This window comes from Lithobates pipiens, unplaced genomic scaffold (assembly GCF_037356315.1).
Source record: "Lithobates pipiens isolate NorthernLeopardFrog02 unplaced genomic scaffold, aLitPip1_a1.2 Scaffold_13, whole genome shotgun sequence".
NCBI classification, from domain to species: Eukaryota; Metazoa; Chordata; class Amphibia; order Anura; family Ranidae; genus Lithobates; species Lithobates pipiens.
Genome location: NW_027507718.1, coordinates 112,973,421 through 112,999,415, shown reverse-complemented (window position 1 = coordinate 112,999,415; position 25,995 = coordinate 112,973,421). Strand labels below are relative to the sequence as shown.

Below are 25,995 nucleotides of genomic sequence, written 5' to 3'. Positions count from 1 at the left end.
TCACAGCACTGTGTACATAAAGCGCTAAACATATTACTAGCGTACTTTACATTGGAACAAGGGAACATACCGATACATTCGATAGAAAAAAACTGTCAGTTAGGAAGGGGAAAAAAAACCCCCACCATCATCAACCCAAACAATATAACCATCACGGTAGGGACAGAGAAGAATGTAGGGCAAACGGGCTAGTCATCCGACTGACCTTGTACATAGCATGGAGAATACCATTAGACAGAATGTATCAATAAGCTAGAAGAAGGTAAAGAAGGGAAGGCACAGTGGGAAAAAGGAAGGGGCTAGAGAGAGGGGGGCAGAGGGGGAGAGACAGAGTCAGCGTCGGCAGGACCGCACAGGGCCCCCGGGGACCTTCAAGCATTCAGGTTCAGGGTGGACTGAATTTAGGGTGCAAGGAGGCTTGTGTCAAAGTCTGGGGGAAGGAAGTTATCCAGCCAGGGGGTCCAAATTCGAGAATGGCGGGGGACACGATCCAGTAATGTCGCCTCAATCTTGCTATGAATCATGGCTCGGGTTACCCTATTTTTAGTTTCACTTATATGCAGGTGCGGGGTCTTCCAGGCTTTGGCAATGGTCTGCTTTGCAGCCGTAGTCAACTGAAGAAGAAGGCGAATTTGGGCTTTGGTATAGTCCCTTTGTATATGATTTAAGAGTGCAAGGGCCGGGTCAGGAGCTAGGGTATCATGAAGTAGTGTAGAAGCTATTTGAAACACTGCTAGCCAGAATCTTTTCACTATCGGGCATGTCCACCATATGTGGACATGTGTACCCCTTTCTCCACAGCCTCGGAAGCACGCCGGCGAGTAGTTTGGCAGGAATTTCGAGATCCTAGCAGGGACCAGATACCATCGCATGAGCACTTTATAATTAGCCTCCAGAGCCACTATATTTTGGGTGAATGATTTGGTATTGGCCCATATTTGGGACCAGTCCTCTTCATCAAGAGTCAGTTGTGACTTCCGGTTCCGGCGCCACATGAGGAGGAGGTGATCACCCTCAGCTCCCGTGTCCCTCCTCGCCAATACTGCTCTAAATTCCGCTACGGACCTCGGAGAGAACCGACACCTTACCTGCGGCAGGGTGACCCCTCATGGATCGTTTTGTGGAGCGATCCTACGCTAAAGCAGCCTCGGCGGGGCTCCCGCCTGGGGGAGAGACACACGCGGCCAACATGGCGGCCGCGCCGCACCTGACTGAACAGGCCCCGATGCCTTCTGACTCGCCGATTGCCGCGGCGCCACCACAGGCAGACCCAGCATCACCGGAGGGCATAGCTCACGCCGTTGTCCTCCTACTGGGTCCCACGCTCACAGCCACAGTGGATGCAGCAGTCAATAGGGGGCTGGAGCAGCTTCACCTGGAAGTACGGGCCCAGGCTCAGAGACTCCAACAGGCTGAGGATCGTATTTCGGCCCTGGAGGATGAAGCTGCAGGTACCTCTGCTACGCTAAGCAGGGTCCTTCATACCCAGAAGGAGATCTGGGAGAAGCTGGACGATTTGGAGAATAGATCCAGAAGGAACAATTTACGCATAATCGGCCTCCCGGAATCGGTTTCCTCGGCCCAATTATCAGCTTTATGCGCCATTATGATTCCCGAACAACTGGGCCTTCGTACGCCGTGCACAGTCGAACGAGCGCATCGTATCGGTCAGCCGTCTGAATCACGCTCCAAGCCCCGGCATGTCATCGTGAAATATCTCAATTACGCCGACAAGACGGCTATTATGCAGAAATTTCGTACTTCACGTTCGTTAGTGATCGACGGGGTCAAACTGCTCCTATTCGCTGACTATTCTGTGGATGTTATGCACAGACGCAAAGCCTTTTCACCGGTCTGTACGGCTCTCTACAACCTTCGTGTCAAGTTCTCTTTGGCGTATCCAGCCACGCTACGCCTCCAAAGCAACGAAGGAGAGCAGCTCACCTTTACTACGCCGGGAGCAGCCGAACGGTACGTTGAATCGTTGGGCTCTGCCATGGATCAATCGAACGTGTCAGACGCATCTTCTCCAAACTTAGGGAACAGGTCGACTGCATCTCCTAAGTCTCACCGCAGTACCATTAACCCTCCACACAAGCGCATCAGGGTCACACCCAAGGACGATCGTTCCGGAAACCGCTGACAAGTTCTTCGTTTCGCCGAATATGGGAGGACCTTATGGTGAGACTCTATGTTCAATTGAGCTCCCCCCCCTCTTTCTCTTCGACCCTTTTAAAAAGTCGTGGAACTAGCCTATGCATACGAAGGGATGCCGTCTGAACGCCTAGTGCCCCAATGACGGCTTCATGACTTCAGCCCGCCTTTGATTTTGGACTTGCACTTTTTCTTCTGCTTCTAGTTTTTTCTGTTTCCGCTCTGCTTGGACAAGCAGAGGCTGCATACACCACAGGTTGCCTTGTTGATTGCCACTTTTTACTGTCACTACTGTTTGCTAAAAAGTTGTACGTTTTATGTAAATGGGGATCGCAGTTTTCACCTCGGCTCCCTCACCCTCTACCCCTACCCTGCGAAATTGGGGTTTCATTGCTGGTATATTTGCCCTCCCTAGGGTTTTGCTTCTCCTCTCAATTCACTCAGTCTTGTGTCCCTGTGGGGTACTGGGTACACTCGCTACCCTGTTTATCTTTTGTTTTCTCTTTTTATCACCCTTAAATCCGATTCATTCTCTCTGAGTTCCACTGTCTCCCTTTTTGGCCCCTTTACTGCCATCTGGGGAGGGACGGGACGGGGCTGGTAGCCGAGTCTGAAAGTTGTGACTCATGTGGAAAAAAGGAAAGTTCATATATGTTGGGATGTTACCACACACATTGTGTTCCTTATCGATGCATAGATACCTAGTTTTTGTAGTTGTACACCAGATGCTGACACCTGTTTTAGTTTCTAGACCTTTGAGGCCTGTTGATTGTATATTGAGACATACGAACGCGGGGACTCTTGAGCACAGCAAGACTGTCCTTGCACTAACCACTAGTATTTCTACCCGGCTATCTTTCCTGTCCCATCAATCACTGGTGGATGTGACGTGAAAGTTATCTCGTGGAATGTCAAGGGGCTTAGATCTCCGTGTAAGCGCATGGCTGTACTGAGGCACCTGAAACGCCTCCGAGCGGACATAGCTTTACTGCAGGAGACTCACCTCACGGTAGAGGATTTACAACGGCTACGTAAATTATGGGTGGGTGAGGTCTATGGCTCGCCTGCCACTGGACGTAAGGCTGGTGTAGCCATCCTAATACATAAACGTCTCCCGCACGAAATAGTATCTGTTAAAGCTGACAATGAGGGTCGTAAGGTGACAGTACAGTTGATCATTGACTCAACCCCCATGGCCATCACTAATATTTACGCACCTAACTCTCCGAGTTCGCCATTCTACCAGGATGTCATTCAATGGATTTTAGCCTTCCCTGACTCACAGCATCTGGTTGGAGGAGACTTCAACTCGGTGATGTCCGTCATAACTGACCGTTCTAAGACTGGCACCGGTAGTGGGACTGCACTGACTTCTACTGCACCCAAACCTACTCCATTAGCCCAAGCCCTGTCTTCCATAAGCTTCACTGATATATGGCGCTTACAACACCCTACGAGCCAAGAATATACCTTTTTCTCTCCTCCGCACCAGTCTTTCTCACGCATCGATTATTTCTTTGCATCACCCGCATTGACGCCATTCATTAGAGATTCAGAAATTCTAGATGCCAGGATATCGGATCACAGTCCGGTAGTAGTGCAGTTATCACTCACAGGTACCCTTCGAGGGCCGAAGTTATGGAGGTTTCCCTCCTATTTGGCTGACAGCCCGGACTTTCAAGACATGCTTAGGACTGCATGGACTGACTACTCGACCACGAATAGCGCGCACGTCTCGGATCCTAATCTTTTTTGGGACACGGGTAAAGCTTTCATGAGAGGCAGAATATTATCATACACTGCGCAACTGAAAAAACACAATCGACGCCAGTATGAGGCCTCTAGTAGAGTGCTTAAAGCAGCTCATGAGCGCCTGCTCACACACCGCACGCCGAAGCACATTCAGGACTGGACCCAAGCCAAAAGGGAATTTGACCTTTGGGCTGAGCAACAGGAGTTGTCTCAACTGGCATACTCCAAACTATACTTTCATAGATACGGGAACAAATCAGGCAAACTCCTTGCGAAATTATGCGCGGGACCCAGGAAAACCACTCGCATCCATTCTATGCGAGATTTAGACGGCTCAGTTACATCAGACGCGGATAGAATTAATGCCATTCTTACCAACTACTACTCTAATTTATACAAAGCTGACTTAACTAATATAGATATGGCCGACGCTTTTTTGTCCTCCGTTAATCTACCGACCATACAGGATGACCACCTTACTGAACTCAATGCCCCCATTACTCTCGAAGAGGTCAAACGCACTATATCGATCATGTCCGCGGGCAAGGCGCCTGGTCCGGATGGCTATTCGGTGGAATTTTACAAATCTACAGTGGAATACTTGCCGGATACCCTCCAGACTGTTTATGCGGGCATGTGGCAGGGAGGTCCTTATTTGCCCACGGGTTCGCATGCTCACATAAAACTGATCTCCAAAAAAGGCAAGGATCCCACTATGCCTGGCTCCTATCGGCCAATTTCACTTATAAATGTAGACGTGAAAATTTTATCTAAAATAATTGCCGCTAGACTAGCCAAATTTCTCCCTTCGCTGCTCCACTCGGCCCAATCAGGATTTGTGTCTGGACGTTCTGCTACCCTTAACATTCGCAAAGTCCTTCTAGCCCTTCACTATGCCAAAAATCACCCCACACAAGACGTAGCCATAATCTCTCTAGACGCGGAAAAAGCATTCGATAACGTGAGTCTACCTTGGCTGTTCAGGGTGCTAGAGCAATTTGGCTTTCGGGGCCCCGTCCTGCAATTTTTACGCCTGATGTATTTGTCCCCCACAGCACGGTTGGTTACCCCAGATTCCATGTCTGACTTCATACCTCTATCCAAGGGAACCAGACAGGGGTGCCCACTGTCACCACTACTGTTTAACTTGGCGATTGAACCTCTCTCTCGCTGGCTCAACTCGGAGGCTGGGATCAGTGGTCTACCGATAGGTCAGCACACACTGCGATCCGCTCTTTTTGCGGACGATGTCCTGTTGTTCACCACTGATCCCACTTCGGATTTTGACAAGCTGCAAAAAACCCTTGCCACTTTTCGGGAATGCTCGGGGTTTCGAGTTAATTTTGACAAGAGTGAAATATTACCCCTGAACCCCAGGATGTCCCATAAATGGATACATTACTCCCCGTTCACTATAGCCAAACATCACATCACATATCTCGGTATACACATTGGACGGGAACCGACGTCGTTATACGGGTTGAATTACCCTCCACTTATTTCCAAAATAGTGCAGGAATTAGATCTATGGACAGCTTTGCCTATATCACTCTTCGGGAGATGCCATTTGTTTAAAATGATATCATTTGCTAGACTGCTATACCCCATGCAAACTATACCCCTTCTGCTGAAACACACTGATGTCCAGAAAATTTACAAGGCACTGTCGGCCTTTTTGTGGTCTCGTAAAAGAGCACGTATAGCTCTCCGCAAACTGTGCCTCCCGAAGACTGATGGCGGGGCAGGGGTACCTAACCTTCGCTTTTATAACCTTGCATGCCTCCTACGTCAGGGTCTAGATTGGTTGTCAGGCAACTCTAGGTACTGCAATGTTAGACTGGAAGAGGCTATGACGGCACCATATTCATTGGCAGCAATTCTTCACTCCAAAATACAGGCTTTACCGTCTCATCTGAAATCTAACCTGCTGATTAGGGATACTGTTGTTGCCTGGAGGGAGATCCGCAAACTACTGGGATTGCCAACATCCGTGTCAAGTTATCTTCCTATTCAGGGGAATCCCATGTTTTTACCGTCCACGCTACATGTTATCTTTGAGCAGTGGAGAATAAAGGGTCTTACATCTACCAAAGCTGTCTTTAACACTGGTTCTCGCAAGTTTAAATCATTTGCAGTCCTATCTCGGGAATTTTCGCTTCCACCGACCCATCTTTTTTACTATTATCAGCTGATTGACTACTTGGGCTCCCTTTGCGGTCCGCAAACGGACCCCTTTCAGAAGTCTTTCATCGATACGGCGGTGGCCTCTGGAGACTACTCGATCACCAATCTTTACTCTCACCTCATTCAACATCAGGCTGACAAATATCATCTCACTCCATTCCGGCAGTGGGCGACCCTTCTGCAAGACGAAGATATTCCAGATAAATTATTGGAGGGATACAGACGGGTACGGAAACTTACCCTTTCTGAAACATGGCGTGAGACGCAATTTAAGCTGCTTCACAGAGCGTACTATCCTGTATACATAGATAAGGATAATGGCAATTTGAAAATTTGTCCTTGGTGTTCTGAGCCTCACCCAACGTTGTTGCATCGTCTTTGGGTCTGTCCTACCATTGATACCTACTGGACTGATGTTACTGACTATATTAGCTCTGTCTCTCACCAACGGATTCCGAGAGAGATTACACTATGCCTATTTGGTTATATTCCTCAAACTGCTCCGCCGGGGGATCAGAGTTGGACCCCAGTTTCAAAATGGGCCCAACTGAGCCTCCTTGTTGCCCGCAGAACCATAATGCAAACATGGATCTCCAAGACACCACCTTCACTATCAATGGTTCAAAAGGCCATTGAATCGCTTTTCTACATGGAGAGACTGGACACCATTACCAGAAATCCTAAACCCACCCGCCACTTTTTTGCGAGGTGGCGCAATTACATGGAAACCACGCTGTCCCACTCAGATCTTCAGGGGGCCATGCAACCGTTTCGCTACACGGAATGGTACCTCCGACACGACCTAACAGATTCTTTGGGTAGACTTAAATTACTTTCAAGCGGAGACCCGGCTATCTTCAAGCCTCCTTGAGGACTTCAACTTTCTACTGTGCTGATATTTGTTTTATTTTGACTATTTTCTATCATCTGTCTCACTTTCTATAACTGTATGTCTTCCAAGGGTTACTCTGTTAACATGTTGAACTGGTGTACGGGTATTGTCAGCTGCTTTATTGTGTAGATTTTTTTTGTTTCTGTCAAACAATCTGGTTATTTAATGTGATCTTTGTTTGTTTGTAAAACCGAATAAACATTTTTCAAAAAAAAAAAAAAAAAAGAGTCAGTTGTAAGTCCTTGGACCACTGCGCAGCATAGAGGGGAAGGTTGGTCGGGAGAGTGGTGAGATGAGTATAGATGCTTGAAATGATACCCGGTGCGTGAGGGTCTGAGGAGCATAACTTTTCGAAGAAAGACAACCTTACGAGAGAGGAGCAGGAACCGATCGTTTCCCTGACAAAGTGGGTTATTTGAAGATATCGGAAGATTTCAGTTGGGGGTAGTCCAGCCTGAGTTTGAAGAACAGAGAAGGGTTTAAGAGAAGTATTAGTAACGAGGTTGAGTATTCTGCAAAGGCCAGCTTGAGACCAATGGTGAAAAGACCTAGGTTCCGTGAAAGCCGGGTAGAATAGGGGGTGGCCAAAGAAAGAGAGTAAAGGAGAATGGGGAGTGACCAACCTATAGGGGCCACGCAGTCTGTCCCACAGTTTCAGCGAGTGACTAGTGATTGGGTTAGTTATGGGGCCACGTGCTGAAGGCGAAATCCATAATACATTAGATATTAGTAGGGGATATAGTTCGATTGCCTCCAGACTGACCCACATGGGGACTTCGCTGGTCGCGTGAAATAAAGTGAGCTGGGCCAATTGGGCAGCTTGATAATATCGAGTAAAGTTTGGTATACCAAGACCACCCCTGTTTCTATCCCGAAGAAGAATAGATCTCGGAACCCTGGGCTCAACTGGACCCCAGATATACTTGAACACCCGAGACTGTACAATACGGTGAAAGTAGGAAGGGACAGGGATTGGGAGTACTCTATATAGGTAGAGGAGTTTAGGTAAAAGGGTCATTTTGACGGCCGCTACTCTACCCAACCAGGATACACAAAGGGACTTCCAGGATTCTAGGAGGGAAGTTAGATGTGAAAGCAGTAGCGGGATCACTAGTTAACTTTATACCTAGGTATGGAAGTGTGGTAGTAGACCATAGAAAGGGGAAGCTGTTTTGTATGTGGGCCACTTCTTGGGGTGGGAGAGATACATTCAGGGCTCGAGATTTCTGCTGGTTTACTTCCAAACCCGAAATAGTTGCGAATTTATCTAAGATGGGGATGAGGTTCGGAAGCGTTGTTCGAGGGGAGGTCACAAAAAGAAGCGCATCATCAGCAAACAGGCATATCTTATGGGAGGTAGAGGCTATTTCCAATCCTTTTATGTCCGGGGAGGCCCTAATTAAAGCGACAAGGGGCTCAATGGTCAGAGCAAAGATAAGGGGAGAGAGGGGGCAGCCCTGCCTGGTTCCTCTTTCTATAGAAAAGGCATCCGAGCGGAAACCTGAGTATTTTATGTAGGCTTGCGGTTGGTTGTAGAGGGAATTCACCCATTGTAAAAAGTGTGGGCCGAAGCCCCAACGTTTAAGGATATAATTCAGGTAGGGCCAAGATACTGTGTTGAAAGCCTTTTTTATATCAAGAGAAAGCAGGTGCATAGGGATTTTGCGGGACCTGGCTATGTGCTGAAGCAGGACAACCCTTCTAATGTTGTCACTAGCTTGACGCCGGGGCATGAAGCCTACCTGATCTTTATTTATCAGCCTGCCGATCAAAGGATTAAGACAAAGGGCTAAAACTTTGGCTAGAAGTTTAATGTCCAGGTTTAGTAAGGAGATGGGTCTGAAGTTAGACCACAGGGAGTTATCGGTGTTGGGTTTGGGTATCATGGCTATTATAGCCGTCAGAGTGTCACAGCCAAATGTCTGATTTTGCAACAGGGCGTTAAAGGATTTACAGAGAAGAGGAATCAGGATAGGGGCAAATTTTTTATAATAAGTAGCGGAAAGGCCATCCGGGCCAGGTCGCTTGTGTGGTTTAAGAGTCTAAATAGCCGCAAGTATTTCTTCGGGCCTAATAGGTGTCTCAAGGGATTCCCTATCGGAGTCAGTCATTGTGGGTAAGGAAAGGTCTCGAAACAGTCGGTCAGCCGCTTGTTGAGAGAAGGAAGGTTTAGCCTTATATAAAACTTCCAAACGGTTACGGAATTCACAAAGTACCCTGACAGGGTTACTGGTAAGAGTGTTTTTACCTATTTTGAGTCTAATGGGAACCTGGTTTCTGTCAGGGCGCCGCAGGCGCATAGCCAGCAGCGTATCTGGTTTGTTTGCTTTCGTATAAAGAGTGTGATTGGACCTATGGATAGCCTTGTCAGCAGACTCAGCCAGCAGCAGGTCCAATTCAACTCTAGCGTTCTCCATCGCCAGCCTATGGGTTTTTGTCGAAGAGGACTGAAACTGTAGGAAAGCTTGGTGAAACGTCTGTTCTAGTTTAGCCTGTCGGAGTTTCTTATCTCTCTTGAGGTGTGTGGAGACTGAGATACATGTGCCCCTGATCACCGGCTTATGCGCTTCCCAAAGAAGGGTAGGAGATATATCAGGGGTGGAATTATTCTGTACATAATGTTTGAGGGCCACTTGGATATCTAACAAATAAGATTGATTAGTAAGGTGGGCTTCATTAATACACCATGAGCGATCTCTGGATTGGGGGATCAGGGAAGTTATTGAGGTTATTACTGCGCAGTGGTCCGACCACGGTATGGGTTGTATAATAGAGTCAACCAGGATCGGGGAGGACGCAACTGAAAGAAAGATATGATCAATTCTGGAGAAGGATTTATGGGGGTATGAGTAAAAAGTATAGTTCTTTTTAGTTGGGTTGCATTCCCGCCAAGTATCAATCAGTGAGGCTTGCTGCAGCAGCTTCCGAAACCGTAGAGAGGGAGTGTATTGTTCAGGGGCATAGGGAGATTTATCTAAGTGAGGTTGCAGCACCAAATTTGAATCACCACATAAAATCAGGGTGCCCTTACAATGGGTCCGTATGACCTGGAGCAGATGTGATAAGAAAGGGGTAGGGTTGTTATTAGGGGCATAATAGGAAACCAAAGTAGTTTCTACATCTTGGAGTAGACCCACTAGGACAACGTAGCGCCCTTCCGGGTCTTTAATTTCTGAGGTCACCGAAAAGGGAAGGGTATGGTGAATAGCAATCAGCACACCACGTTGCTTCGTGGGAGCGGAGGCGGTGAAAACTTGAGGGTATCGAGAACTAAAATATTTCGGAGTTGCGCTAATGGAAAAATGGGTTTCCTGGAGAGCCACAATGCCAGCGTTCAGCGATGCGAATGACTGGAAAGCCTTGACCCGTTTGTTAGGCGAGTTCAGGCCTTTAACATTAAGTGAAAGTATTTTTATGGGGGCCATCGGGAGAGTAATGGGGGGATATGCAAAAAAGTCCCCAGGACCCCGCCGTCCCACCGACACAAGACAGAGAAAGAGAGGGGGAAGAAAGAAGGAAAGAACGGGGACAGAGGGGAGGAAAAGTAGGGTTTGTAGGGCAAGGATATGGGCATGTTATGGAGGGGGGAACAGAAATCTGTCGCCTGACCAAAAAGTGCACAGACTCCCCAGTCGGCCAGCCGGCTGAAGGGTGCGTACACTATAGTAGGGGTAAGCCATGACAGCTTCCCGCCACAAACGGGTTATTCAAATAGAAAACTTATAAAACAAGATACAACGATAAAGTTCTATAACATTAAAGCCATTGATAATGGGCTATTAGCAGACACGGGACTAATTAAACATAGTTATAAAGTAATCCCATTGTCTGGGTAATATAACCAGGTACTAATTAGGGAAACAGAGTGATTAGTCCTCACAACCGTGTACCTGAGAGAAAAACAAAACACAAAAAACACAAAAGAAAAAAGGCAGAATAGTAAATCTTAGAGTCTGAGCCTGTGCAACACCAGAGGATAATAGGGGACTGTATAGGTTCCCCCCCCCCCCAAAAAAAAGGGGGGGAAGACCTAACACGGGACAGTCCCCTCAGCCCCAGGAAAGAGGTCAGGCAAAAATAGTAAATGATGTGATCAAGATCTCATACCAGGGTTCCTCCAGTTGCACTCAATAGAGGTTAAAGGATCCAGTAGCATAGTTCAGCGAGGAAAATGCAGTAGGCGATCTGTTGCGACGTCTCGGGGAGGCCGGGCAGGGGTCCCCTTACGAATAGAGGAAGGGGCCAGTGGAGGCCTTCTCGGGGTGTTGGTATAGGGATGGGTCGAGGTCCGTGCTGGGGTGCGTGGCAGCGCCGTTTCTGAAGGCTGGACTGGGGCCGTCAGGTGCAGGGATTCCAGAAGACGTTGGAGAGCTTCAGGCGATGTGCAGGAATGTTGCTGGCCTTGGTGGGAAAACTGCAGGGCGAAAGGGAAACGCCATGTATATTTCACCTGATGCTGTTGAAGAATCTGTAGCTGTGGTTTCATCGCACGGCGTTTTGCGATCGTTAGAGGGGCTAAGTCGGAGAAGAGCTGATATGTGTGCCCCTGGAACAGGAGAGCGCCCTTGTTGCGTGCAGCAGCCAGCAATTGCTCCTTTGTACGAAAAAAGTGGAGCTTTATGATAATATCCCTCGGAGGACCGTCCGGTAGTCGACGGGTAAGGGCTCTATGGATCCGATCGAATTCCAAGCGTTCGATCGGTATAGAGGGGGACAGTTCTTGAAAGAGGGCCGTAGTGAAGGATTGTACATCATCAACTGTTTCTGGTATGCCTCGCAGGCGCAGATTGGATCTGCGGGAGCGATTTTCCGCGTCCTTTAAACGGCAGAGGAGGGTGGTGTTCTCATCGCGTAAGGCCGCTTGTTCCTGAACCTGCTCCTGGAGCGTGAGTTCTATATCGTCTACTCTAGTCTCCAGATCTGACGTGCGTTGGCCTAGTTCCCTTATCTCTCTGGTTAGCTTGTTCGTTATCTGATCAGAGGTAGATTTAAGGGCTTTATGTAGCATGGTTTCCATCAATGACAGAAAATCCGCCTGAGACATACCTGTGGTTGGTATGGTGGAGGGACCATCAGCGTGATCGTCTGAGCGGTCATCTTCTTCACTGTCAGTATGTCTTGTTTCATCCGGAGAGGAAGCTCGCTGCGCAGCAAGAGCTTTCGCTGCCATTTTGGACGAGGCGCGGGCTAGGGCCTCCTTTATTGGTTTCGGCTTGTTCTTGCCTCAGTGATTTGTCAGGACCATACCGGAGTGATCCGTGTGCGTTCCGGAGGTAGTACGCTGAAACAGTGGGGTTGCAGGGTGGCTCAAACCCAGAGGAAATACCCGATGTTGTGGCGGGAGGTGCGGAGCTCTAGTGGAACACGTCCTCCATGTAGAGCCTCGCGCATGCGCCCCCGTAAAATACTCTTTTTGAGTAGAGTATAAGACACACTCTGTCCTGTATAATCTTCCTATTGCTTGCTACAAAATTGAGACTTGCTGGGTGTGGGATGGGTTACATCGAGAATGTCCTGGCAGCTGCATTTAACCCATGGTTAAGACCAATGGTCTCCAAACCCTGGCTCAGGGGCCCAAATATGGCCCTTTCCTTGCTTTTATCCAGCCCTCTGGGTACTATTCCCCAAACCATCAGCAACAGTCGGACATAGTTCCTGACACTGACAGTGTGGCACTATTCCTCCTACTGACAACAATTATGGGGCACTAGTCCTTCCACTAAAACCAATGATGGGGCACTATTCCTCCCAGTAATACCGATGACAGAACACTATTCCTCCCAGTAACACCGATGATGGGACACTGTTCCTTCCAGTGAAACCAACAATGGGGCACTATTTCTTCCACTTACACCAATGATGGGGCACTATTCCTTCCATTGATACCAACGTTGGGGCACTATTACTATTACAATACCAATTATGGGGCATTGCTTACTCCCACTGACATCAGGACATTTTCTTCTCCCACTGGCCACAGTCTGGCCCCCCTAAAGTTTGAAGGACAGTAAGCTTTGTTTATAAAGTTTGGAGACCCCTGGTTAAGACTAAAGATCCTGTGTCCTGTACTGTATTCCAAGAAAAGGATTTTACAGGTAAGCCAAAAATCCTATTCTTTCAAAATGTTTTCTTTTATTCTTTACTATAAGTAAAAAAGACAAACATTGGTTATCAAATACCACCAAAAGAAAGCTCTATTTGTCTCAAAAAACTGAAATAAAATAATTTTGGTACAGTTTCGGATGTCCGAGTAATGTCAGCCAAACTATCACAGCAATGGAAAATGAAAAATGGCTTGATAGCATAGGGGTATATACAGACTAGTAAGAAATTGTATTGCTTGGTATGCTTGGAACTAAATGTAAAGACTGTAAGTTTGAGTTTTATTGGGTTTTGTGAGAATGTAAAATGTACCTGCTAAATGTAAACAAATACATATTTTTATGTAAGAAATGTTTACACAAGATACCATATAATAGCACCACATACTAGACTAACCACAAGTTAGCAAACCTATTAAATAGCCTCTTTGGCTATATACAAAGGGAAAAAATTGCTTTTGTGGTGCAGAAACTAGTAGACAAAGTAAATGAGAATAGAGCACCCGGACTGCTGGCTTATATTGGTTTAAAATGGCTTAGTGCCACGAGTGCTTACAGAAATAAGCTCAGTATATCTTAGCAATTGTTTTTAATTTTACAGGCTTTTTGAAGCTGAACTCCAGTTAACCTTAATACACAGCTAAAAAAATATATGTAGTTGTTATACCTGTCAGAGGGTTTCAGATTCTTATTTCTGTCCTGCCAGACCTGATACTTGCAGTGCCCTGCCAGACAGCACAACCAGGTTGGTGATATGTCTTTTTAAAAATGCTGTTGACACAGCTAGGTCACCTTTGTTCCTATCACTGGACATTGAGGGAACATCAACGCACAAAGAAGGTAATCTCTCCACCTTGTAAACATGTTCCTTGTCTGCACATATGTATTCAGGACTAGGAATGGGCCAAATGGACCCCTGTTCGGTTCACACCAGAACTTTTGAACACCGCAAAAGTTTGGACCCGAATAACGAACCGCATTAAAGTCAATGGGACCCAAACATCAAAAATCAAAAGTGCTAATTTTGAAGACTTATATGCATGTAATTGGGCATACAATGGTTTGAGGGGTCCAGGTCCTACCCTGGGGACATGTTTCAATAAAAAAAAAGTTTGTAAAAAACGTAATTTTTAAATGAGCAGTGATTTTTTGATTTTAAGTGAACGCATAAAAATGAAAAATTCCTTCCAATATAATGCCCGGGGGTCCCCTTAGTCTGCCTGTAAAGGGGCTGATCTGTACCATGTCTAGAATCTGCTGCAGCAATAATTGCATTTATAAAGCCAAAACAAATTCAATTTTTCCTGCAAGCTGGGGAGCCAGTGTGTATGATGAGGCCACAATGTAGTGCACTGGGAACTAGATTAGAGATTTTTGTTGGATACATTCTGGTGTCACTTTGACTTTGGATAGAAGTAACGGGTAAAAATTGGTCTTTGGGTGTTATGGCGCCTTTCCACCGTAACCCTATAGAGGTAATCTTGATGAAAGCAAGAATTGGCTTTGCTGTAAAAAATTGTAATGATATGGACCTGTCAAACAGGTGCAGAAAAATTGGTCTTTGGGTGTTGGTGGCGCCTTCCCACCGTAACCCTATAGAGGTAATCTTGATGGAAGCAAGAATTGGCCTTGCTGTAAAAAAGTTGCAGTGATATGCATAATGCTGAAAAATTGGTCTTTGAATGTTAATTGTGCCTATGAAACCTATACCAAAATCATTGGTGAAATGATTAAATAATTGAACACCCTCAAAGATAGGCAGCCTCAAAGTCCTACAGAGATTCCACATCCCAAAAAGACTTAATCAGTGACATCGGCATCAGGGGCTTCATAGCTGGTAATCCAGGACTGATTCATTTTTATAAAAGGTCCACGGAGTCTGTGGACAGAGACACGTTCTATGATCAGTAATGATACCTCCTGCAGCACTGAATACCCGTTCTGAAAGCACAATGGATGCAGGGCAGCCCAAAAACTCAATAGCATACTAGGCAAGTTATGGCCAGTGGTCTATTCACATGACCCAGTAAGTCAGTGGATCGTCAGCTGGAAAACTCTCCATCACTGTTTTGGCCCCCGAGGTAATCATCCACCATGTGATGCAGACACTGGCAATGGGATGTGGAAGTGGACAACCCTTGGCGGCAAGGACAAAAAAATTCTGAAATGCCTCACCTAGGCGGACACCTTCTCCAACGCTCCTCTCTTGACCAACAGAAGACTCAAAACTGCGTTTTCCATGACACTGTAACCTACTGGAGTCAGGAAAAATGTACAATAAAATCCTCTTTAACGTGTCCTGAAGAGATTTTATCTTCTGCACTCTCTGTGAGGACGGGATGAGTTCTGAGACCTTCCCCTTATAATGGTGGTCAAGGAGGGTTGCCAACCAGTAATCATCCTTTTCCTTTATGCCACGTATTCTTGGGTCCTTTCGAAGGCTTTGAAACATGAAGTTGCCGTGCGCCTCAAATTTGCAGAGGTTTGAGAAGCAGACTCCTCGGGTCACTCAGGGTGAGAGCATCTGGATCATCCTCCTCCCATCCACGTACTATTCCCAAGGTTCCTGGGGTTGGAAAGCCATCCCTTAAAGATTGATGCATTTCTTCCTCTTCTTCGAAGCCTATGAAGGTGCCAGAATCCTCCTCTTCATCCTCCTCCCCTCTCTCCTCCTGTTTGTTCTGTGACAAAGGAATGATGGTGTCTGTATAAAGTTGGCCTTGAGAGGAAAGGAAGTTCTCTTCCTCCTGCTGCTCTGCCTCCAGTGCCCTGTCCATGATGCCACGCAGAGTCTGCTCCAGCAGGAATATAACAGGGATTGTGTCACTGGTGCATGCACTGTCACTGCTCATCATCCTTGTGGTTTCCTCAATGGTGACAATACAGTGCATGCATCCTTTATGATCAGCCATTGACGTGGGGGAAAAAAAGCTGAGGCGGCCTGAGCCTATTGTCTTGCGGTACTGGCACAGATACTCATTGACGGACCTCTGCTGCATGTATAGCCACTGCAGCATTCCCAAAGTTGAGTTCCACCTGGTGGGCATGTCACAAATTAGGCGGTTTACAGGCAGGTGGAATTCCCTCTGAATTACAGCCAACCAAGCACTGGCTGTGTATGGCTACAGACTCTTCTGGCCTGCTTTAGTACATCTTGCAACCCTGGGTACGTACTTAGGAAATGCTGCACCACCAAATTGAGGTCAACTCTCCCTGTCTAAGGATGGACAGGAGGTTTGAGCCATTATTGGACGCCACCATTCCTGGCTCCAGCTGGCATGGTGTGAACCACCTCTGGGCCTGTCCCTGCAGAGCTGCAAGAATCTCTGCTCCGGTGTGGTTCCTGTCCCCTAAACACAAAAGCTGAAGCACTACATGGCACCTTTTTAGCCTGACTCTTGGAATAGCCCTTTGAACCCTTAGGGGGTACCTGATGTTCATAGGCCAATTCTGCAGAGGAGGACATGCAGGTGGAGAGGGTAGAGCTCACAGGTCTGGTATCATCACTACCTGTATAGAGACATGGGGGTACAACAAGCTGCAGCACCGAGCCCTGTCCTGCATTCTTTTGAGTTGTAAGCAGCGTTACCCAGTGTGCTGTGCAAAATATATCGTCCCTGCCCATGCTTGCTGGACCACGTGTCAGTAGTAAGGTGGATTTTACGGCTGACTGCCTTGCCCAGCGATGGCAGAGCATTCCCTTCCATCAGAGATGGAACAGCCTTACGTGAAAAGTAGTAGTGACTGGGAACCTGGTACAGCACATTGTGTGAATTCACGGAAGGGGGCAGAATCCACCAGGCTGAAAGGCAGAAGTTGGAGAGCCAACAGCTTTGACAAGCTTGCATGCAGACGCTGGGCATGTGGGTGGCAGGGACTGTATTTTTTTGCGGCTGCAATAGATGGGGAAGAGAAATTTGCCGGCTACAGTCTACAGCTGGTGGTGTGCTGCTGGCAGATATGCTGCTAGGACCTGGGACGCCCTGTACTATACCATCATTCCTGTTAGTGAAGGCTGCTAAAGGGTAATGAATAAATATTGCAGAGGCAGACTGAAGTGGGTAAGGAGGAGAGGGAGGTGGAAGGACAGATTTCTTCTCCTTTTGTGTGGCTTTTAGGTGCTCTTGCCAACTGGCTGAGTGGTTGGACATTAAATGCCTTGTTAATCATGTGGAACCCAAGTTGTTGTTGTTTTGGCACGTTTAAAGTGCCTGAGATACAGATAGCAACAGTGTGATCTGCTGCAGATGCGCTGAAAAAGGCCCAGACAGCTGAGCTTTGGAGAATGGGCTGGGAGATAACAGCTGCAGAATGTGATGGAATAGGGTGGTTGCTCTCTATTCTTTCTTGATGTCGACCTCCTTGGGGTTGTGCCGCCTCACTTTCCTCCTCTGCTCTATCTGGCACCCAAGACACATCAGTGACCTCATCATCATCATCATCTCCTCCATCTTCATCATTACCACTGGAGACAACTTGGCAATACACTGCGGCTTGGGGAACATGAATGCCAGTTTGTCTACCAGTGTTCCTCCCTCTCTCTGGGCTCATGTTCCTGTCATCCTCAACCTCAGAACCAACATGTGAATCCAGTAATGGCTGGGCATCATCAAGGATCACGTGACTGACACTGTGGTCAAATAATTCAGCTGACTCCTCAATGGCTGATGTTGGGGCTATGGCAGGAATAGATGTGGACAAGGAGGCAGGTTTATCCACTCTGGCAACTGCAGGGGACTGCATACTTGTCTCTGCTTGCATGACAAAGGATGAGGAGGATGAGGAAGGTTTAGTAAGCCAGTCCACCACCTCTGTATGCTGTGGCTGGATAGCATGGGCAAACTCACTAAACAGAGGAAATGATGCCCTGCCTGAGGACTGACCACCACGTTCACCTTTGCCTGTGGACACATTTGTTGCTGGCCCCTTAAAGTGCCAAGTGAACATCGGCCTCTCCTTGTTGTCCTCCCAGACATTATCGGGAGGGAGGGGGCGGTGCTTATAAGCAAATGTAAAGAAGAAGTTGAAATCTGTACGTAGATGCAGTTTAATCAAAGTAAAGAAATGTTTGGTGCACTTTAATTTGAGTACTCACACTACATAGACACACTCCATGGATACACTATAATATGCTGCAATATAAAGCGCCAAACATACAGTCATGCACAGAACTATATGGTGTTAAACTGGCAGTAATGCACAAAAAACTATATGGCATTAAACTGGCAGTAATGCACACAGAACTATATGGCGTTATATTGAAGTAACGCATGCAAAACTATATGGTGTTAAACTGGCAGTAACGCCCACAAAACGATATGGCATTAAACAGGCAGTAATGCACACAGAACTATATGGCGTTAAACTGAGTCAGGGCTGTGCTCAGCCCTTCCTTCTCTGAGCTGACCGCTCAGCTGTCGGCTAATTGCCAACTCCCATCTCTCTCCTCAGTTACTCAGCTCTTGATGATAACATGTTCGTCAGTCCTGCCTACCTAAGCCGTCCAGTCCAGAGGAGCTCTGCCTTCGCCTTGGTCAACATCACAAGAAACTTTCTCCTGTGTTCCTGTTTAAAGACTGGCTTTGCTGACATCCCTTCTGGCTCCAGATCCTGCTTGCTATTCCACTACATTGATCCCTGACTTCTGGCTTGGTTGACTATTCCAGTTACTGAACTTTGGCCATGTTTTGACTACGTTTGTTCTTTTTACTTTTATTATCAAACAAGTGTGATTTAACTGTACTTCTGTCTTGGTCTGATTTCATGGTTTTTGACAAACTGAGAGTAACGCACACAGAAGTAAATGGTGTTAAACTGGCAGTAACGCAGAAAACTGTATGGCGTTAAACTGGCAGTGACGCAATCAAATAGACAGTTTTCAACTGTCACGACGCTGACGCTATCTGAACTGTCCCTACTTTTGCTATACACTAATGTAAAGGTTACTGATGGTCTCACTACACTACACTGAAACTATCTGAGCTGTCCTTCCTCTACACTAATGTATGTATGAATGGCAGGGTCTCACTACACTACAGTGAACCTATCTGAGCTGTCCCTACTCTAGCTGCACACTATCCAAAGCTGAATGATGGTTCTCCTCACTACACTCACACTATCCCTAGACTGACACTAAACTAATATTCTACACTGACAATTGAAGTAAAAAAGCACAGTATAGCACACTAACTAACTAATAGCACTGAACAGAGCCTTGTTCTATCTCTCTCCACGCCAAAATCACACGGAAAGGGCTGCCATTGAAAGAATACTTTTATACTGTGAGGCTGGAATGAGCGATGATTGGATAAAGTCATGATGACAGTGTCCAATCATGACTCTGACAGTGCGCTGTGCCCTGATTGGCTGAAGCTTTCACTGCTTCAGTCAATCAGGGCTTGCAGTGCACTGTTCAGCGCTGCAATGCATTGTGGTCTGTTCACAGAACGACCGAACAACGAACGTTCGGCCTTGACTTATGCTCAAGCTGAACCATTCGCTCATTCCTATTCAGGACACTTGATTGGTGTAAAGGCAAACCTTTTTTATATTGTTTTTTGTTACCATGTATTGTTTTTGTTACCCATTCTTCTCATTCTCAGTATATTTCAAATATTCATGTTTTTTAAATGCATCTGGAGTGGAGCAATAAAGACATCTTGGCACTAATGAATTGACACAAAACAAATATGGTACCTACATTTTAAACTTGATTAAAGTTTTTGCCAGTATCTACTACAGACCTGCCAGTTTAAAAGGATTGTAAAGTGATTTAAAAAATAGAAATAAAATAACAAACATGTTATACTTACCTCCACTGTGCAGCTCGTTTTGCACAGAGTGGCCCCGAACCTGCTCTTCTGGGGTCCCTCGGAGGGAAGGGGCATGATTCCCACCACTGACTCCCACTGGAGTCTATTCCTGGAAGTGGGTGTATATCTGCACCCCCCTCCCCCCTGAAAGGTGCCAATTGTGGCACCGGAGGGGGGAAGAATCAGGTGAGCGGAATTTCCACTTTTGGGTGGAACTCTGCTTTAAGGAATGTTTAGCAAATTCAAGAGAATTTGCAATCATCTAATATAATAATTATAATAGATGATCAATAATATAATAACCTGTAGCCAGTATTGATGAAAAACAGATGTTATTCTATTTATAAGGATGTAAGAGCAGTTGCTGGAATTTTTCTAAACCTATATATTGACCTATACTTACAAATTATTAATCTATGAGGTTTCTTCAAAAAGTTTCCACACTTTTTTTAACTCTTGTTATTAAGATTATGATTATAATTTCAAAAACAAATTACATCACTCTTACTAAACTGCAAGGTCAGCCGGCTTACCAGACACTCTAGTCACATGACACTTTCAGACACGATCATTTTACTACTCCTCCCACCCTCACCGTTTCTAACTAAAATATCATAGTGCGGACATTTTTTGAAGACCCCTTATATAGGGGGACCATGTTAATTGAAAATTAGATAGAAAAATGGCTCCCAAAGTTAGCTTGGAATATATAGTGGTTTTGGAATATATAACGGTTTTGTGTTTGTTTATTATGATCGTAACATTAAAAAATTTTTATAAAAAAATTGAATAATGCATTGTTAATAAAGATATCATGTAATCTTCAATCCAGTTAGCAGGTGGAGCTTTAGTCTCCTTTTTAGATGTTTCCCTATGTATTCTGTGCTTCTTTGTTGTAAAAAGTATTTTGTTTACAAAGCTCAATAGTTCAAGTTGATGTTTACATGCACAAGTTAATGTGGGGGAATCCTTTTTTGGACTCAAGCCAATAGAGCCCTTAAGCAGACATTTTCTGGTGCTCTTTCTCTCACTAGCTACAGTAAAGTGCTCTGAGAATCCATTGTTATGCATTCAATTTTTACTTGCTGGTTGATACTGGATCATAGCTGGGATCTTGCGTCTGACTGCATCCAGGCTAGACATCAATCCCTAACAGCAGGTAACCACCTGGTGTGCAGCTACATGCGAACAATGATGGCTGCTGTCAGCCTGTCATTATTTTGTGTGGGTTGGGTGGTTACCACTATTTGCATACACCTGTCATTCCAGCCACAAGAATTCAACATTTGCAGGTAATCAACTATTTGAAGGAGGCCTTATTCTTGCAGCAAGTGCTAACTAGGAATCTGAAAATCTATTGGCATTTACATGTACATATTTGGAAAACGTAAAGATGAAAATAGGAAGATAAGATTTTCTTTAATTGTCAAAGAGATAGATATGCTGAATGATTACTATAGTCTTGTATGATTTAACATAAAGCTCCAAAAATTTCTCTTTGTGATGAAAACACACTACACTCAAGAGTTAGTCATAATGATGGCGTTTATTAAGATCGGAGTACTCAGAATCTAGAGCAGTGGTGCAAACCAATCAATAAGCTTCATGTTCTTTTTCAAAGCTTGAAGAGATACTAAAGTCGCAATTTGAAAGCAGCTGTTCACCTTACAAATATTCATCCCTCTGCACCACCTCTGCTTCGGTCCTCTACATGTATAGCAAGCTCTTTCCTTCCATTACTTCCATTATTTTTTTTTTAAAGAAAAATAAAATGTTCAGCCCCGACCCCTGTGCATAGGCAAATGACGTGCACTGTGCTCCCTTTGCCTTTCATTCAGGATATGAGTAGAGGACGGGCCTATCATTGGGTGGCGTTTCAGCTGAACCCAAAACAGCCGGCAGACGATGATGTCACAGTCAAACATGGCAGCGTGGGACCGAGCACTGCTAGAAGAGAAGAGGGTGGGTAAGTATCTAAAATGTACTGAACATACCACCAGGTAAGCAAGGGTTGTCATGTGGGAAGGGGTAAAACTTCCGCAAGTGGTTGAAGACTGCAAGCAGGCAGGCTCTTTATCGCAATAGAGACATGCAATAAAGAGCACATGCATAGGAGTGACATCATCCCATGCTGGCAAATGAAGACAGCAGCTTGGAATCCAAAAAAATCCAGGTAGAACAGGAAAAATTAAGTAGTGGTAACACTAAAAAAGAAAAATGCTCCTGTTCCTTTAAAGCATGATAAATAGCACAGTGCTTTTGCAGTGTCATTTGTCCCAATAAATGTTCTAAAATACCTGGTTGATCCAGCTTGTTCCTGTGTTCCCCTATGTGTACTGACTACTCTAGTCATGGCTGCTGACATGTCAGCCCAATGCCCCCCCCCCCCCCCCACGACTGAAGCGGTGACATCGGGGCTTGTTTAGGCAGTGGCGCAGTGACAGGGCAGGTTGCTACCTCATCCCTGTAAACCCGAACACATATCAATTAAACAGGTTCTGAGGCTAATTAATTGCAGATAATCAGCCACAGAGCCTATGTATTTAATATGTGTTCAGGTTTAAAGGGATGAGGGGGCAACCCTAGGGGTGACACCCATCGGCCGGGGCCAGGGCAACACCACTGCATCTCCCTCTCTCTGGGCCGCGGGCTGTCTGAGCTGTCCCAGATGTCTCACACAGCAGAGAAGAGAGAAGCCGCCTCCCCCTGCTCTCTGTTTATGTGTACACAGGGGGAGGGGGCCTGCTGTGCATGTGCCACACTGATCTCAGGTACATTATGGGTCTGTACTGTAGGAGGGGTCTGTACTGTAGGAGGGGTCTTTACTGAAGGGGGGTCTGCACTGAATGGGGGGTGTGCACTGAAGGGGGGTCTGCACTGGATGGAGGTCTGCACTGGATTGGGGGGTCTGCACTGAAGATGGGTCTGCAGTGGATGAGGGGTCTGCATTGAATGGGGGAGTCTGCACTAAATGAGGGGCTGTACTGAATGGGGGGTCTGCACTGAAGGGGGGCTGCACTGAAGGGGGGTCTGCACTGAAGGGAGGGGATCTGAACTGAATGGGGGGTCTGTGTAACATGTAGGGGGTCCAGAACTGTTAGGGGGGGTCTGTGTAACATGCAGGGGGTCCAGAGCTGTGGGGGGATGTATAATGTAAAGGGGTCCAGAAGTGCAGGGTGCTGTCTAATGTAAAGGGGTGCATTTGGCTGTGTAATGTAAAGGGCTCCAGAGATGCAGGGTGCTGTGTAATGTAAAGGGGTCCAGAGGTGCAGGGTGCTGTATTATGTAAAGTGGTCCAGAGGAGCATGGTTCTGTGTAATGTAAAGGGGTCCAGAGGTGCAGGATGCTGTGTAATGTAAAGGGGTCCAGAGGTGCAGGGTGCTGTGTAATGTAAAGGGGTCCAGAGGAGTAGGGGGCTGTGTAATGTAAAGGGGTGGGGGGTGCCAGAGATAGGATCCGGTCCCAAATGGTCTAGATACGCCCCTGGGGATACAAGCTTGAGTGTGCAGCGCCCCCCTTAATACTTGCCCAATGCAGTGATATGCACTAGACCCGAGGCTCTCCCAAGTCTCTCCCTCCCAATTGGCTGGCTCCCACAACTGGCAACCAGCCAGTGGGCCAGGAGCAGGGGCGGAGCCGCACTCTCTGAGTCTTATGTTCACAGAGAGCAGGCTTGGGAGCGAGCACGCACAAGTGCCCCCACAGCAAGTGGCTTGCTATGGGGGGCACATGGCAAAGGGGAGGGGACCAGAGCGCCGGTGGGGAATCCGAGAAGAGGATCGGGGCTGCTCTGTGCAAAACCACCGTATCGAGCAGGTAAGTATAACGTTTGTTATTTTTCTTTTACAATCACTTTAGGTACCGCAGCCTTTAATTGTACTAGAAGCGGATTGGTTGCCATGCACAGCTGCTCCAGATTCTGTCTGCTGCAGTTTAAGTAAATTCCCCTCACTGTATCTAGGAAAGTATACAGCAAATTAACAGGGTTACAAATTAGAATTCAAATTGAGAATAATGGATGGCATAATTATATATGGCTTTTTCAAATACAAATGAATCATAATTAATGAGTGTATATATCTATCTCAGCTTAACAGAATCAAAAAGTCAAGACGAAGCAAGGATGAACATATTAAGGAGACAAATCATTTTAAAAGGCCTCTCGTAGAGCATAGAGTTTTGGATTCAAGTGAGAAATCGGATTTTGAAAAAGTAAGTTCAGTGGGTATAATATTTACCGACATGGGCTTGTGCTGTGTTTGAGCTTTACAACGTGTCTTTTCTGTTAAAAAAAACATTTTCTACAGATAAATGGAAATGCCAGACTAGAACCTGCACCTGATAATGAAACCCATCTACGTTATCTTGCCGATGCTCACAGCAAGCAAATCAATGATATTTTATCACAAAACAAACTTTTGGAGAAACAAAGAGATGGTATGTTTTTTTATTTTCATCTTTTTTTATTTATTTTTTTACTTTGTTAGTTTTCTTATTATGTTTTTTACAATATGTGTATGAAGAATTCCAGAGATTATTAACACATATTTATCTTTTTATTCTTATGTGAATAATAATTAGTAACAGTCATTGGCTATCTGCGCTTATAGGTTGGTTATATTCTCGATATAGCTGGCCATAGACACAGATGTGTACAGTAATGATTTAACTATGATATGATCTTTTATTAGCAGTTTTCAGGCACTTTACGGGCCCTATTTTTAGCGCTAAAGCACCTTAAAACTGCCGCTTTCAGCATTAATCACTTCTGACAAGTTTTCCTGACACCAAGAGAAAAAAGGTGACAGGAGAGGGACCTCCAGCTGATTGACAGCCTCAGCTCTGTTCTCGTGTGCTGATGAAGCCTGATGAAGGGGCACGCATGTCCCGAAAGTGAGCTCCTCCCCGCCGACCCGACCCAGAAGTGACGCTGATCCACATTAGCTGTGTATGTCTGTGTTTGCGCTCCACGCCATCCGGAAGCATTGTATCCCAGTGGTGTGCCCGGACCAGGGACCGCTCTCAGAAGCCTTTCCATTGCTCCATCCACAGCCCACGGCCTCTCCTTCTTGATCGTTACAAGCAGATGCTACCACTACATGCCTACTATTGTACTAAGTTTGTGAGTGGATTAGATGTTACTCTTTTATTAAACAAATCTTTTTATACTGCACTTAGAGGGCGCTGTTCCTTTTGTTGTTTGCCGTGCTGTGTGGAGGGGGGTGTTTTTTTACCACCAATCAGCTCATAGAGCTCTCCTCACTGAGCTCTGCTGTGTGTTATTTCAGCTATCTGCCTTTTTTCTGACAGCTCAGGCACCTTTATTAATTCTGGACTTTGAATGGCTGTAGAGAAGAGGAGACTGCAGATAGACAGGTACAACTTACGTAGGAGGAGTTGGTTAATTTGTGTATCACCTGGGGGAAAAGTCACTTCACTGGCTTTATGTAAGGGTTTATAACTTGGAAAAGAAGAAAGAAATGGCTACACATCCAGAACTCCCGATTGCCTTTTATTGTTCACAAAGATAACACAAAAGACACCAACATGTGGTCACGTAGACACATTTCATACATACATCTTGTACTTAATCATTACTAGGGATGGGCGAACGGTTCGGCCCGGGTGCAAGTTCTGGCCAAACTTTGGTTGTTTGGATGTTCTGCGAACATGTTCGCAGTGTTTGGGGCAAACACGAAAGCTGCCGAAACACTGTTAAAGTCTATGTGACACTAACATGAAAAATCAAAAGTGCTCATTTGAAAGGTTTATATGCAAGTTATTGTTATAAAAAGTTATTGGGAACCCGGGTCCTGCCCCAGGGGACATGTATCAATGCATTTTTTTTTTAAATGCCCGTTTTTTCGGGAGTAGTGATTTTTTTTAATGCTTAAAGTGAATCAATAAAAGTGAAATATTCCTTTAAATATTATGCCTGGGGGGTGTCTATAGTATGCCTGTAAAGTAGCGTATTTTCCCGTGTTTAGAACAGTACCACAGCAAAATTATATTTCTAAAGGAAAAACTGTCATTTAAAACTGCTTGTGGCTCTAATGATTGTCAGGTCTCTACAATATAGATAAAACTCATTGAAAAAAAG

At 45.9% G+C, this 25,995-nt stretch overlaps 1 protein-coding gene across 2 annotated transcripts in view; it reads left to right on the top strand.

Moving 5' to 3' along the window:
• Positions 1 to 25,995, top strand: part of LOC143974232 (coiled-coil domain-containing protein 17-like) — a 93,463-nt gene that overhangs the window by 14,891 nt on the left and 52,577 nt on the right. For both annotated transcript variants that reach the window (XM_077475400.1, XM_077475399.1), the window contains exons 2-3: positions 23,985 to 24,107; positions 24,203 to 24,332. In XM_077475400.1, the coding sequence (XP_077331526.1) occupies positions 23,985 to 24,107; positions 24,203 to 24,332 (253 nt within the window). The remainder of the gene's footprint in view (positions 1 to 23,984; positions 24,108 to 24,202; positions 24,333 to 25,995) is intronic.